General features: G+C 39.6%; 1 protein-coding gene across 1 annotated transcript in view; it reads right to left on the bottom strand.

Moving 5' to 3' along the window:
• The window catches only part of LOC122790034 (P2R1A-PPP2R2A-interacting phosphatase regulator 1-like), an 849,731-nt gene extending 839,859 nt beyond the window's left edge, over nt 1-9,872 (bottom strand). The window contains exon 1 of the mRNA XM_044057585.1: nt 9,556-9,872. Coding sequence (XP_043913520.1) covers nt 9,556-9,662 — 107 coding nt within the window. The 5' untranslated portion in view covers nt 9,663-9,872. The remainder of the gene's footprint in view (nt 1-9,555) is intronic.
• Between the last annotated feature and the right edge of the window lie 3,727 nt (nt 9,873-13,599).

The following is a 13,599-nucleotide window of genomic DNA, read 5'->3' as shown; positions in this document are numbered from 1 at the left end:
TCATTTGATGTTAAATAAAATCATAATGGAGAACTGTAAAAAGGGGAAGAATCTAAGTATGGCAGGGAAAGACTATAAAAAAGCATTTGATAGCATCCACATTCATGGATAAAAAAATGTATAAGATAATCTCTACACCAATCAATTACATTACAGCGACCATGAAACAGTGGCAGACCACTCTGCAGTTAAACCATGATAAAGGACAAATTATTATTCCAGAGATAAAAAAATTCCAATGGGGATATTCCAGGGCGATTCTCTTTCACCACTCCTCTTTTGTCTTGCCTTAATCCATTACGCTGTCTACTTAACAAATTAGGTCATGGCTATAATTTGGCTCCCAGAAAACAAATTGTAAAGACTTCTTATCCTGTCTTTTTTAGATGACTTAAAGCTGTATAGTTTATCAGATGAGGAAGTGAAAGCACAACTGCAAGCGGTCAAAACCTTTTCAGTTGACATAAAAATGTCATTTGGTCTTGACAAATGGGCAAAAGCAACCTTTAAAGCAGGAAAGCTGCAGCACCAAGAAAACATCAGTTTGGGACAGGAATGGGATATAAAAGAACTTGAGCAAGACTGAGATGGGAATTGATGAAGGCTCAACAATAAAACATGAACAAATGCGATTAAAACTCAGTAAGGAATATCTTAGAAGGCTTAAATTAATACTAAAACAGCAATGGCATCTAGGAACAAAGTCCAAGCTATAAATCAATTTGCTCTTCCTGTTCTAACTTACAGTTTTGGAGTGACTGACTGGTCCAAAAAGGTGTTGGATAGTTTGGACAGGAAAACAAGAAGGATGCTTCATTCTAATCAAATGATTAATAAAAAATTGGTGCATACCAAGGCTATATATTCCCCATTCTGAAGGAGGTATGGCTTCCTCGAAATGGACTGCATGTATAGATCTGTGATGGTGGGACTGCATACATATCTGCTGACCTCACAAGACCCAAACATAGTGAAAGTTTTGAAACATGAGAACAAGTCTAAGATGACTTACCTGCTTATTTTAGCAGAAGTATAAGTTCTATATCAGCATATCTAATGCTGAAAACGCCAAATGCAATTTAATCGAACTGAAATGTTCGAAACCTCAAAACAGCGAACTGATGGAACATCGATTTTCTTTCCCAGGGAAAGAAAATCCGTGTTCCGGGCAAAATTTTTTTTTCAATACTTTACACACTGACAGAAGTGAGGGGCTTCACCCCCCCACAACCCCCTACTTAAATACACCAACTCCGAGACCGCACCACAGGGGAGGAAATAGCAAACTCTGATGACGGCCCACTGATTTCTTTCCTGGGAAAAAAAAAATCGATGTTCCGTCAGTTCGCTCTTCTGAGATTTCGAACATTTCAGTTCGATTAAATTAAATCTGCCGTTTTCAACATTCGAAATGCTGATAGGAACCCGAAGCATATCAGCGTCAAGTGGGAATGGACATCAAACCAGAAGTACATAAAAACAGGTAGCAACTGAATGTGCCCAAAAAAAACAAAAAAAAAACAAAAAATACAAAAGAAATAATATAAGGTGAAGGATCAGATGAGAAAGCCACAAATGTGGAAAATGCATAAATACAGTGTAAGTATAGGAAACTCTTGGGAGCAACCTCATGTTGATCATGACTGAATACAGTAATGGTTAAAGAAAAGTGAATTTAAACCAAAAGATGAAAGGTTAATACTGTTGGCTCATGACAGTGGACTACGTACATGTTGGATTACGATGTCAACTGAACATGTGGGAGAAACAGACAAATGTAGCATCGGAAACAGTTGCACATCTTGTTGTTGGCTGTGATATACTAATGGCAGGACTGTATACTAAAATTTATAATAACATAGCAAGACTGTTGCAATGGGGATTGTGCAAACATTATAATATTGAAGTAGCTGAAAAATCTGATCTGCATGCCATGAAACGGATTATCATGGACCTCATTAACAAGGACATTGGCAACCACCAAACACTCGATCCCACACAGTTTGGCTTAGTCAAGGGGAGGTCATATCTATTAAATTTGGTCGACTTTTTTGAGACATTCACCAAAGCCATGGATGAGGGGAAGACAGTGCACACTAACTACCTTGACCTGGCCAAAGCTTTAGACACTATTCCCCACTCGGGCATAACAGACAAACTCTCTCAACTAGGCGTCAATCCATATGTTACCAGATGGGTAGCCAACTGACTCACTGATAGAACCCACCTAGTCAAAAATAAGGGAAGCCACCTCAAGCAGTAGACCCGTATCGAGTGGCATACCCAGGGTTTGGTCCTGGGGCCCCTGTTATTTGGGATATACTTTTCTGAGGTACAGGCCAAAACCAGTGGGCTATGGCTGACCAAGTTTGCAGATGACTGCAAGTTGGGAGCTGTCATCAATTCCCCTAGTGACGTGGACATCCTCCAAGAGGGTCTCACCCAAATGGCTGGTGCCAGAAACATGGCCTCAAGCTGAATACAAAAAAATGCATCATCATCTCTTTTGGGGAGAGAGATGTCCCCACAGATTATCACATTAATAACAACGTTCTAAGCACGCAGTCAGTCGTGAGGGATTTGGGCACCCAGATTGATAGCAACCTAACTTTTGACCACCATGTTGTTTCCACTGTATGGAAAGCTTTCCACATGGCCCACCTCATAAGTAAGGGTATTGCATTCAGGGACAAGGAGGTCATAACATCCCCGTATTCTCCCTTATAAGGCCCATTATTGAATACAACACCCCATTTGGCATGTACCTCGCAAAGCACATGCAGTAGCTGGAGAGATCACAGAGGTTCCTCACCAGGAGAATCCAGGGCCTCAAAAATCTACCATACACAGACAGGCTAAAAGCCCTATCCCTCTACTCTGTTTCATACAGACTCCCCAGAGGTGACCTCTGTCTGGCATACAAGGCAATCTTGGACCCCACCTTGATGGGACTTGCTGCATATCCGCAAGTCAAGCTCCACTCGAGTAACCAGCACGTGATCTCAACCTGGTCTGTGACATCAATAGGACTTGCTGGCGGGACAGATTTGTGTCCCAGAGACTCCCCCATCTATGGAATAGACTCCCTCTCCACCTTAAGCTGAGTACCTCTTTACCCCTTTTTAAACACAATCTGGACAACTGGATGGGAAATAGAAAATACATCCCTGGGATTCCATCCGTGTCCCTGCTGGACAGGGGCACTGGGTGCGGATTTGTCTATGCATGGGTTAAACACTTCGCTAGGCTTAGAAGGGCTTCAGGGGCCAATAGCCTAGTAGCTTCCTATGAACACTGGAAACACGAGTCACAAAGCATCACAGACAATGATGAAGTTTATATCACATGGGATCATCCATTACCAACAGTTAGAAAAAATAGATGCGAGAAAACCAGATATAGTAGTCCATGAAAAGAAGACAAAAGTAGCACTGCTTACTGAAATCACTACACCCAGTGACTACAGTGACCTCCATACAGAGAGTCACACAGTCATAAGGTACCAGGATATGCAGCCAGAAATGAGGGCAATGTGGAAGAAAGACACCCAGACAGTTCCAGTAGTAAGAGCAACGGGTCTTATAAAAAAGAATCTACAATCGTACTTAGATATGTTACTGATACATGCAACTCCGTACGACCTGCAGAAAGAGTCATTACTAGGCATACTGCAGGTGCAGCAAGCAGCACGTCTGGCTAACATCCAAGACTAAAACAATACTAATTTCATGAACTTTAATTATACCTTGACTTAGGAATGGGGTCAATTCCCATCATGGTATTAGAAACCCAAAGGACTTGGAGAAGTTAAAAAATGAGTGTGAGACCTTACCAACAAAACTATAGGAAATCTCCATTCGCTTGACCCCACCCAGTTTAGTTTTGTCAAGGGAGATCATGCTGATTCAACCTGGAAGACTTCTGATGATGGCAAATCTGTACACATGGCCTACCTTGACTTAGAAAAGACCTTTGACACAAATCCCACTCAGGCATTATTGATAAACTCACCCAGCTGGGCATCAACCCATATATTGCCATGTGAGTTGCAAACTGGCTCACTGATAGAACTCATGCAGTCAAAATAAGGGACTCCACCTCCTCCAGCAGACCAGTAACCAGTGGTGTTTTACAGAGATTGGTTCTGGGACACCTACTCTTCAGGATCTACTTCTCCGAAGTACAGGCAAAAACTAAAGGTCTATGGATGACAAAGTTTGCTGATGACTGCAAATTGAGAGCCATCAAGTCCCCAAATGATGTACACATCCTGCAAGAAGGACTTATGCGGATCTGTGAGTGGTGCCAAAGTCACGGTCTTAAACTCAATGCAAAAAAATGCATTTTCAGCTGCTGGGGCAAGGGAAATGTACCTGAAAACTACCACATAAACAACGATACCCTAAGCATGCATTCAGTGGTCAGAGAGCTGGGCACACAGGTTAACAGCAACCTTACCTTTGATCACCATGTCTCCACAGTGGTAAGAAGAGCATTCTATATTGCTCATCTTATAAGTAAAAGCATAGCCTCCAGAAAAAGAGGTTATAAACCACTTGTACTTTTCCCTCATAAGGTCAATAACAGAGTACAATGCTCCCTTTGCTACGTACCTTTCCAAGCACCTACAGCAATTGCAGAGACCACAGAGATTCCTTATACAGAAAATACAGGGTCTTCATCATCTGTCTTATGCAGAGAGACTGAGATCATGGTCACTTTACTCTGCGTTGTACAGACTACTCAGATGACCTGTTCCCTGCACTTAAAGCAATCTCTGACCCTGCATTAATGGAAATGCTGCACATTCCCAAGTCAAATGGCATATGGGTCTCTCACTCTAAGGACCTTAACCTGGTATATGAGATCAACAGAACTTGCTGGAGGGACAGGTTTGTCTAACAGAGGTTGCCTCTCCCTTGGAACAAACTTCCAATTCATGTTGAACAAAGCCCCTCGTTGACCCTGTCTAAGCACAATTTGGATGATTGGATGGGTAACCGGAAATTCACCCTGGGGATTCCACCTGTGTCCCTCATGGACAGGTGCATTAGGTGCTGATTCCAATGTCTGCTTGCAACAGTCACTCTTGGGAACAAGGGTAAAACTTGGCTAAGCTTGTAAGGGTCTTAGGGCCATTAGCCTAGTAAACTCTTATGATCCTATAAAACTGGATCACACTGAGGTGGATCTCTTCAATGCCAGAAGCCTAAACAATAAAATGTCTGATTTTATGGCTCTCCTGCATTTGGAAAACATCCACGTCTGCAAAGTTATAGAAATCGGGTTTAAATGTAAAATAAGCACACCATCTATAGCAGGGTTTTGTGCTTTTCAGGTATTCCAGCCCAATGGCAACTGTGGTGTAGTGACCGTATTTGTCAAGGAATATTTTACCTCCAGACAGACAGCTAGGGGCTCGTAAACTAAACTCAATTAACTACAGATCACTCTACATAGGATTAAATATCAACTAAAAGCCCATTACAAAATGGTTTCTTTGTCTCCAGATGATCCTGTAAGATTCCTCAGTGCACTAAATGGTTTTCCTATTAGCAACAATTCCATCATTTTAGGTGACCTTAACTACACTTTAATAAACTAGGACCCACCTCTAGTCAGGAAATACTTCAAGGCAAACCTCGTAGCACGTTCAGACAACCTAAAGAAATTCAAACTCTGTCATTTCCCAGGGCTCCCATTACAAAAAGTAGCCATCTACACCAGTGACTTCCGTGCCTACCTTAACTCCTGCATTAAAGCCTCTGCCCCAATCTGACACAAGAAAGATGGTAAACTTAAGAACAAGCCCTGCACCTACCACATAGAGCACACCTCTCTCAAAGTGGACACCATTATTAGAAACCATGTGGAAAAGGAGCTCTCCTTTGAGAAGTCCTTATATCTAGCCCAACTAATTACCAACGATACAGCCTGTAGATCAAAAGAACTTACTGTCTGCCTCTTCTCTGCCTTAATCTGACCTATAATGGAATACAATGTCCCCTTCATCCCAAACCTGTCTAAACATATTACACAAACTGAGAAACCTCAAAGAATGCTGACAAAAAAAATGCACATATGAGCTTAAGGTAAAAAAAGAGCATCTAAAATCCCTACTTGCAGAATAAGCATTCACTAAATGTCAAATTACCTCTTTACCTTGGAAGACATTGCCTGACAAGCAGATAGGGAACTATAACTTGACTCCAGGGCTGTCCAAACAGGCCCTTACACACAGAGAAAGCAAGACGTGTGACTTGCAGTGCCCAAGTTTCTAAAAGCTAAGTAGACTAACTACCTAGTACAAACCTAAGAACTGTGAACCTACAATATCTCAAATCAGGAACAACTTTATGTGAACAGAAATATCAGCCACTTAACCTAAGCCTCCCAAGTTTACCGTAAAATCACTGTTTAAAATGCTTTAAAGAAAAAATGTCAATACAACAAAACTCTGACTAAACAAAATGCTAAGTGAACCTTTCAGAGAATTTTTTTTTTAAGTCCAGGGTTATGACTTTAAAGTAATGTTGAGTATTAAAGAAAACTACGTAAAATGCTGAGTGACTCTTACAGGAAACATCCTGCAGGCATAAAATATCACATAAAGTTATACACTGAATGTTACAACTCCGACCCAGCACAAAGGGATACCAAGGTAAAGGAAGGCTGTTTATCCAACAACAAACAGCACAGCCTTTTCAGATAAAATAACATATCTGTACAGTGCTTTTGTTATTTTCTACTTCAAAAAAGCTGGCAGCGTTGCTCACTTGTTTATTCACTTGTCTCCAATTGTGAAAAATTTCAAAATCCACAAACCTGTGCTAACCTAAATGATGCGTTTTCCACAAAGTTGCAAAAGAAATGAAAAAGGCAAACAGCTGAATTTTGTAAGTTGTCTGTTAGACATAGGGCCAGACTCAATAAAGCCTACACTAAGTGTACACTATTCTGAGTGAACAGACAACACAGACACAACTCGCACCTTTTTCCTCCTAATTTTAGTTTTCCTACTGATATTCTTGCAACTTTAAATATTGACAGGGATTCATAAAGGCTAACACAAACTGTACATTACATGTACACTTAGCGCTATCTTTCTGAGTGACTAGAGAGCACAAAAAATGTGATAAGAACTCTATTGAACACATACTGTGTACACTTAGTGCAGGCTGTATTGAATCTGGCACAAAGTGAACACAGAGGTGATTATATTAAGCAGCAAGGATTCAGGGACTTACCTCCCATGCCACTGTGAAGGAGGCTTACCTCACACCTAAAACGATAATGTCAGACAAACGTTTATCTGTGCTCTTGGTCAGTTTTACACATTTTCAAGAGAGTTTTAAGAATTTTTGGTAGACCTAAGAAAAATTACTACCACCATCCTTTACTCAAAATATGGGAAAACTGACTTCAAAGAACTGCTATCTAGGCATGTCAAATAAAAGTGGCAACATTTTATTGCCATGCACTTCTATTTTCACAGATTTTTTTTTATACTTACCAGAAAAAGAAAAAAAAAGCCAAAAAACTTGGCTTACTGGCATACAAACAAGTTTGTCAGCCTGTATCACCATGACTGAGGACAGACAAGAGGGGTTCAGGGAATTGAGACACTAACTTAGTGAACTGGATACCTACATGTGGACAAGGGCTCTTTCTCTCTCTCTCTACTGTGAAGTACCAGAAAGAACTGTGACAAGGTTAATCCTACCAGGTGTTCAAGAAATACTAGAGCATATTAAGACATAAGCAAGCTGCTCTCCTACATATGGCACCAAGGTACTGGGGGGACTACTTACCCAAGTGCCACTTCTAACTGAAGGATCCTCACCACCATCACTGGATTCTTACTTAATGCCTGCACTTTACAAGTTGCAACTGTGCCTTTTTCCATTCCTTTGCAGCTGCAGAAAACTAGAACTGTAACTTGCCCCCTTTACTTTTTCCTCCTTTCACAACTTATCCTCCATCCCCTACCCCAATTTTCTATTGCACTGTCTACTCAGTATTAAGCAGCTAACATTTACATCACCCCTTATACCCTTTTCTTATTTCCCTTATAACAATATGCATACTCCTTTTACTCTTATTTTTTTTAACTTTTCTTTCCAGTTTTAACTACTCGTATCATACTACTTTCAACCTATCCACTCTTCCTAATACCCTCACAGCTATCCTCGCATACAGCTATATCGAATGCACATAACGCACACGTATTATTTTACACTACAAATAAACAATACAATTCTGACATGCTATATAAGCATATATTCTGCCAAAAATCAGCGTTTCCCTCTATTTAATTTCTGATCACATACTTAAGTTTTCTGCACGCCTCTTTTTGAATAGCTACTTTGCATTTACTTACCAACTGTGTACTACTAACTCTTTATGCTTGCAGATTATCTCCTTACACCTCCTCTGAAATGGGTTACTTCTCAGCTTAATCAGACCTCCCCAGTCAGTAACTAACATAAGTAAAATGACACCATGAAAACAAATGGAAGCATTTTGTATCTACTACAAAAAAAATAAAAAATAAAAAGGACATTTACAAACAAGCATGCAACAGGATGACATTTGTCAGCCAGATTATTACCAACTTTATGGCTTCAATGCTATCCAGAAAAAATGCTATGTTAGTTTACAAACATGTAAATAGTTACATCTATATACAGCTGTGGGATGAGAATTCTGTATATCATGAATGCTGTAACACCCTGCACTGACAACAACACTGAGATGTTAACAGATACAATGCAATCCATACAAAAATGATTACAGCAAGGTAAATTTAGAACAACTGGTCAGTGGTAATTTCAATTATGTATTTGAAAAATAAAGAAACACGTAACTTATTACTACGTGACAGAAACAACTCTTCCATAATCACCATTCAAAAATGTGGGTACTGTCAAAAATGCCAGTTCTGCTGTAACCTCCGTAAAATAAAGATTGGTGCTGTCAAAATACCATGGAACAGTCTCAGTATAAGTGACGAAAACAAAGAAAATCATCATTCAGCAGTGCCTGCCTTCAACAACCCAAACTATACGGGCATAATGCAGTTTAAATAGTGAACATATGCAGGATCTACAAGATATACTAAAATTTCCCGTTTATTATTATACTTCCTGTGAAAATTACTTATGTGCATACATCTATCCATATACAAGTAGCTATGGACAGCTCGATCACCTGTTCATTTGGAGTATCCTTGTTATATACATTCCAAACTTTATGCAACTAAGTTAGCCATCGAAGTACACAAAATCTAGAGGACGTACATAAAAGGCTGAACATGCATGCAACTGAAAACCTCATAAAATTACAAAGAAAAGCATGCTGATTGCCTCACCCCCCTTAAGGAATGGTAGCACCACAGAGCTCAAAGCAACGTATGAAAAGCATCTGCTCATGAAGGCCTGTTGCACAAAATCTGAAGATGCAATGCATGAAAGTTTTTGGCAACAATTGCGATTACTTTACCTTCATTTAATTTCTATTGTTGCGTTAAAATATATCTGCCAGCCTGTGTTTTACCTTAGCCCATTGATCATAGGCGCGCTGTTGGATCTTCTCAAACTCCCATCACTTTGTGATACGGATACAGGCATCTCAAGGTCCAGCTCCATTTTCTCTTGAGCCATTTTGATGACTTATTTCTGAAAGAGCTAGCAGACCTCTTTCTTCTTTTATGACTTAAACCGAAGTCTGACACGACAATGGTCTACCATTGTCTTTAAAATCGAACCAGCGATTTCTGAATCCAAAACTTTTTTTCATTTTAGATTAACTCGCTGCAGCTACTGGCAGCCCCAAAAGGGGCTGATCTTCCGGTCTCTACAGTACAAGGAAGTGACGTCCCTAAAGGTAGACTATGGAGCTACCACAAAAGCAGTCCCTTAGGGCAGTTTTCTTGCAATAAGTATAATTCATTGGGTTGAATTTTGCATGTATGTGTTTGTGTTATTAAATCTGTCTAGTTTAGTAAGTTTAAAATGCATCCTTAATACTGTTGAGATGGGTACCCTTAGTTTACATTTCGTGCGGCTGAAACTATATTCAAAAAGTGGAAGGTGCTGGAAGAATTTCCGTAGAGCGTAATATGTAGATTTACAATGAACGTATTGGTAGAAAAGGGATCTCTTTTTAACTGTGTGGAACACTTTGGTTGCAGAAATTAGCTTTAAGTAGTTTTTCATTTGCCAAGGGTGCTGTCTTTAAAAAAAAAGTGTGTGATCAATAAATCCTATACGGCGTCCTGCAGTAGGCTGGCATTACACCCAGAATGAGTTTCTCTATTGTGTGAACATTTTTCAGCAGCTATAATTTAGACCTTCAGCTTAATCTTTGCTCCCCTTAGATTACTGATGTTCCTCATAAGAGTCAGACTTGTATATGGATACATGCCGTATGGATAAATTAAGCCAGTGCAAAAATTCAATAGCTCTGTTCAGTGTCTAGTGGTGGTGTTGCGGTAGCGTTGTCGCCTCACAGTTAGACGTTGCCCGTTTGATTCTCAGTTAGAGCGTCTTCTGTGTGTGGCGACATGCGTGAATGGGCGTTCCTTCGTTGAAGGCTGTGTGTTAGGCACGTCAATATCTACTGCCAATCATTAGCGGACCGGAGTTCCGCTGTGGCGACCCCTAACCGGGAAAAGCCGAAAGAAAAACAAAGAGTCTAGTATACAAAAGGGACCTTCTGCTATGACTTTTAAAGGCAAGAGCATAGAGCAATAATTTTTAATGCTGGGAGGTTGAGAAGTGTACCACTGAGTGCCAGGATTGGCTAAGACTCCTTCCCTTCCAAGTTTAAGTGAGGAGAAACGGTAGAATGAATGAAAGTTGGTATAGCAAATGTTCCAACTTCCCAGAAGTTACAAGATTTCTCACAAGAGCAGCCGATAAAACATGCCTAATAAAAGCCATGTGTTGAGCAATTAATGGATTTATGAAGTGTACACTTATGCTCAAAAACTATGTAGTAATTTTATTATTGCAAAGTTTGCATGACATTCCTATACATCTGTTATTTGCAGTTGCATACATATGATCTCCGTAGTAGTATGGCTATAAAATGACCGAGCACTCACAGAAATGACTGCTAAAACAGAGTTACAAAAATCCATTAATGGAGATCAGTGTCCATGGAACATATTCTCTGTACAGCAAAAGATTACGATTTGATCCAAAATAATAGTCACGACAAGTTTGTTATATGTTCTCAAAGTAAATTTCAGAAAATTTGATCTTGAGATGAATTTCTTGAAGTTGTATTTCAAACACGTAAAACACTGGCTTTGACTGGAAACCCAAATAACTGTTTTGTTAAAGCAGTTATAACATAAAAACAAGTCATGTTCTGTTATGGAAGCAACCTATTCAAGGCACTATTACAGAAACATTAAACTGCAGATTTGAAAAGTTAATTCCAAATGCTTGTAGAAATAAGTAAGTAACCCTATACGTTTTGTGAAAGAAGTACAGGAGCTTTGTTTCACTGTGTTCTATTAACATTTAACTATAGTCAGGATGCTCTCTATGTATGCTACCATCTTCATCAACATTTTCTTTCTGTTTCTGCAGTAGTCCTCTGAAACATGACAATACGATATACATGTTGGTATTCCATATAGGATAAATACACCAGTCTGTTAGAGGCAAACACCATACACTGCATCCCACTTTTTCAGAAGCTAAAGGATTAATCATTTAATATACAATATTTATAAACACTAAGCAGTGTTTGGTACATATTTATTATAGAAGTATTCAATTCACCTACTTTAGATGGAAAACTTTTGAGTAAATAATCTTTCCAGAAGCATGTCATGAGCAGTGATTCATATACATTTCAGATTTTTTACTTGACCATACCTTTAAGAAGTATGGTACTTTTCAGTCCTTTACATCACTTTTGGAGCTTCAAACTATCTTGTTGACTTATTGATTAGTCTACCATCTCTCATACTTTATGGGGGCAGCATTTTGTGTGTTTTGGCTGGTGTTGATACAAATGCACCTTCACTCTGTAGTCTTTTATACAGTTTTTCTGGACTGTTTAATATCATGTCATCTCAGCTGAATGTCTCTTGGGGCACCTGTCTGGTTATTTCTCAACAAACTCGCTTGCTATCTTGATACTCGTACATGCCTAGAGGCACTGGCTGGTACTTGTTGCTCTTTGTGTGACACATTTGTTTCTTTTAACAAGTGTTCCATGTATAGTTTGAAAAACAAATAACTTCAAATGATCAATTTTCCCAACTTTTTCTTGTGGCTTTTCTTCAAAGTGTTGGTGAATAATTACTTTATTTCTCTGCTTTAGAGTCTATAGATAACTGTGCATATCTTTCTTAGTAGGTTTTCAGTCTTGACTGATTCTTCTTCAGGCTCCTGTTAATGATTCTCTGGTATTAACAATGATCTTTCAATCTGTGCTGCATAAGTACCTGAGCTGGTGAAAGACAAACACCTTGCAGTGAAGTATTTTTATATTAAAATAGTTCTAAATGATAGTCCTTGTAAAGAAGTCCCTGTCTAATACTTTGTGATTTTTTTCATCATATATTGAAATATAATGAAGCATGATTGAGCTACATTCCTAGCAACACTGTTCAGTGTCAGCCTCCATACAAGTTTTGTATCAAGTGAATGGAGAACTACATAAGGGTGGACCTTCCACAGGCCCAGACAATTACAGATCAAGAAGTCTGAGCAGCCTGATATGCAAGGCCATAGAAAGACTTATCATGGTACTAATCAGTCAGGACATAGGGAACCTCCAAACACTGCACACCTCTCAGCTTGGTTTCGTCAAAGGCAGGTCATGCTTACTCAGCCTGGTGGATTTTTTTGAAAATGTCACCAAAAGCAATGGATGAGGGGAAAACAGTACACACCACATACCTCAACCCGACCAAAAGAGTTTGACACAATTCTGTCCTCAGGCATAGTTGGAATGTTAAACTGGGAATAAACCCCTGTGTCACCCATTGGATTGCCAACCTTGCTCACAGGTAGGAGGCGGATAATCAAAATAGAGGAAGTTACCTCCACAGAGAGATCAGTCACCAGTGGAGTCCCCCAGGCTTCTGTGATGAGACCTCTCCTGTTTGATAGCTGCTTTTATGAAGTAAAAGCCAATACCAAAGGGCTCTGTCTGACTTCAGTTTGCAGAATGACTGTAAGCTAGGAGCAGTCATTGAATTCCCAAATGACTTGGCCATCCTGCAGGAAAGTTTGTCCCAAATAAATAAATAGTGTCAAAATCATGGACTGAAACTAAATGCCAAAAATTGCATTCTTGTATCCTTTGGAAGTCATCTACTCCAGGGGATTACCACATTGACAATATGCCCCTAAGAGTTGTCTCAGTTGTTCTGGATGTGGGAACTTATGTGGACAGTGAACATTTGACCAACATGTGCCTGTTGTTGTAAAGAAGTCCTTCTATATTGCACAGCTTATAAACAAAGGGATTGTGTTTAGATCTAGGAATGTCATCATCCCCCTTTACTTAGCCTTTATTAGGCCAGTCATCAAATTTAATGCCCCCTTTTGTATGTAACAGTCTAGGCACATG

The sequence above is a fragment of the Protopterus annectens genome, chromosome 15.part0 (genome assembly GCF_019279795.1).
Source record: "Protopterus annectens isolate FY-2018-M chromosome 15.part0, PAN1.0, whole genome shotgun sequence".
NCBI lineage: Eukaryota > Metazoa > Chordata > Ceratodontiformes > Protopteridae > Protopterus > Protopterus annectens.
This window is presented reverse-complemented; position numbering and strand designations above follow the sequence as displayed.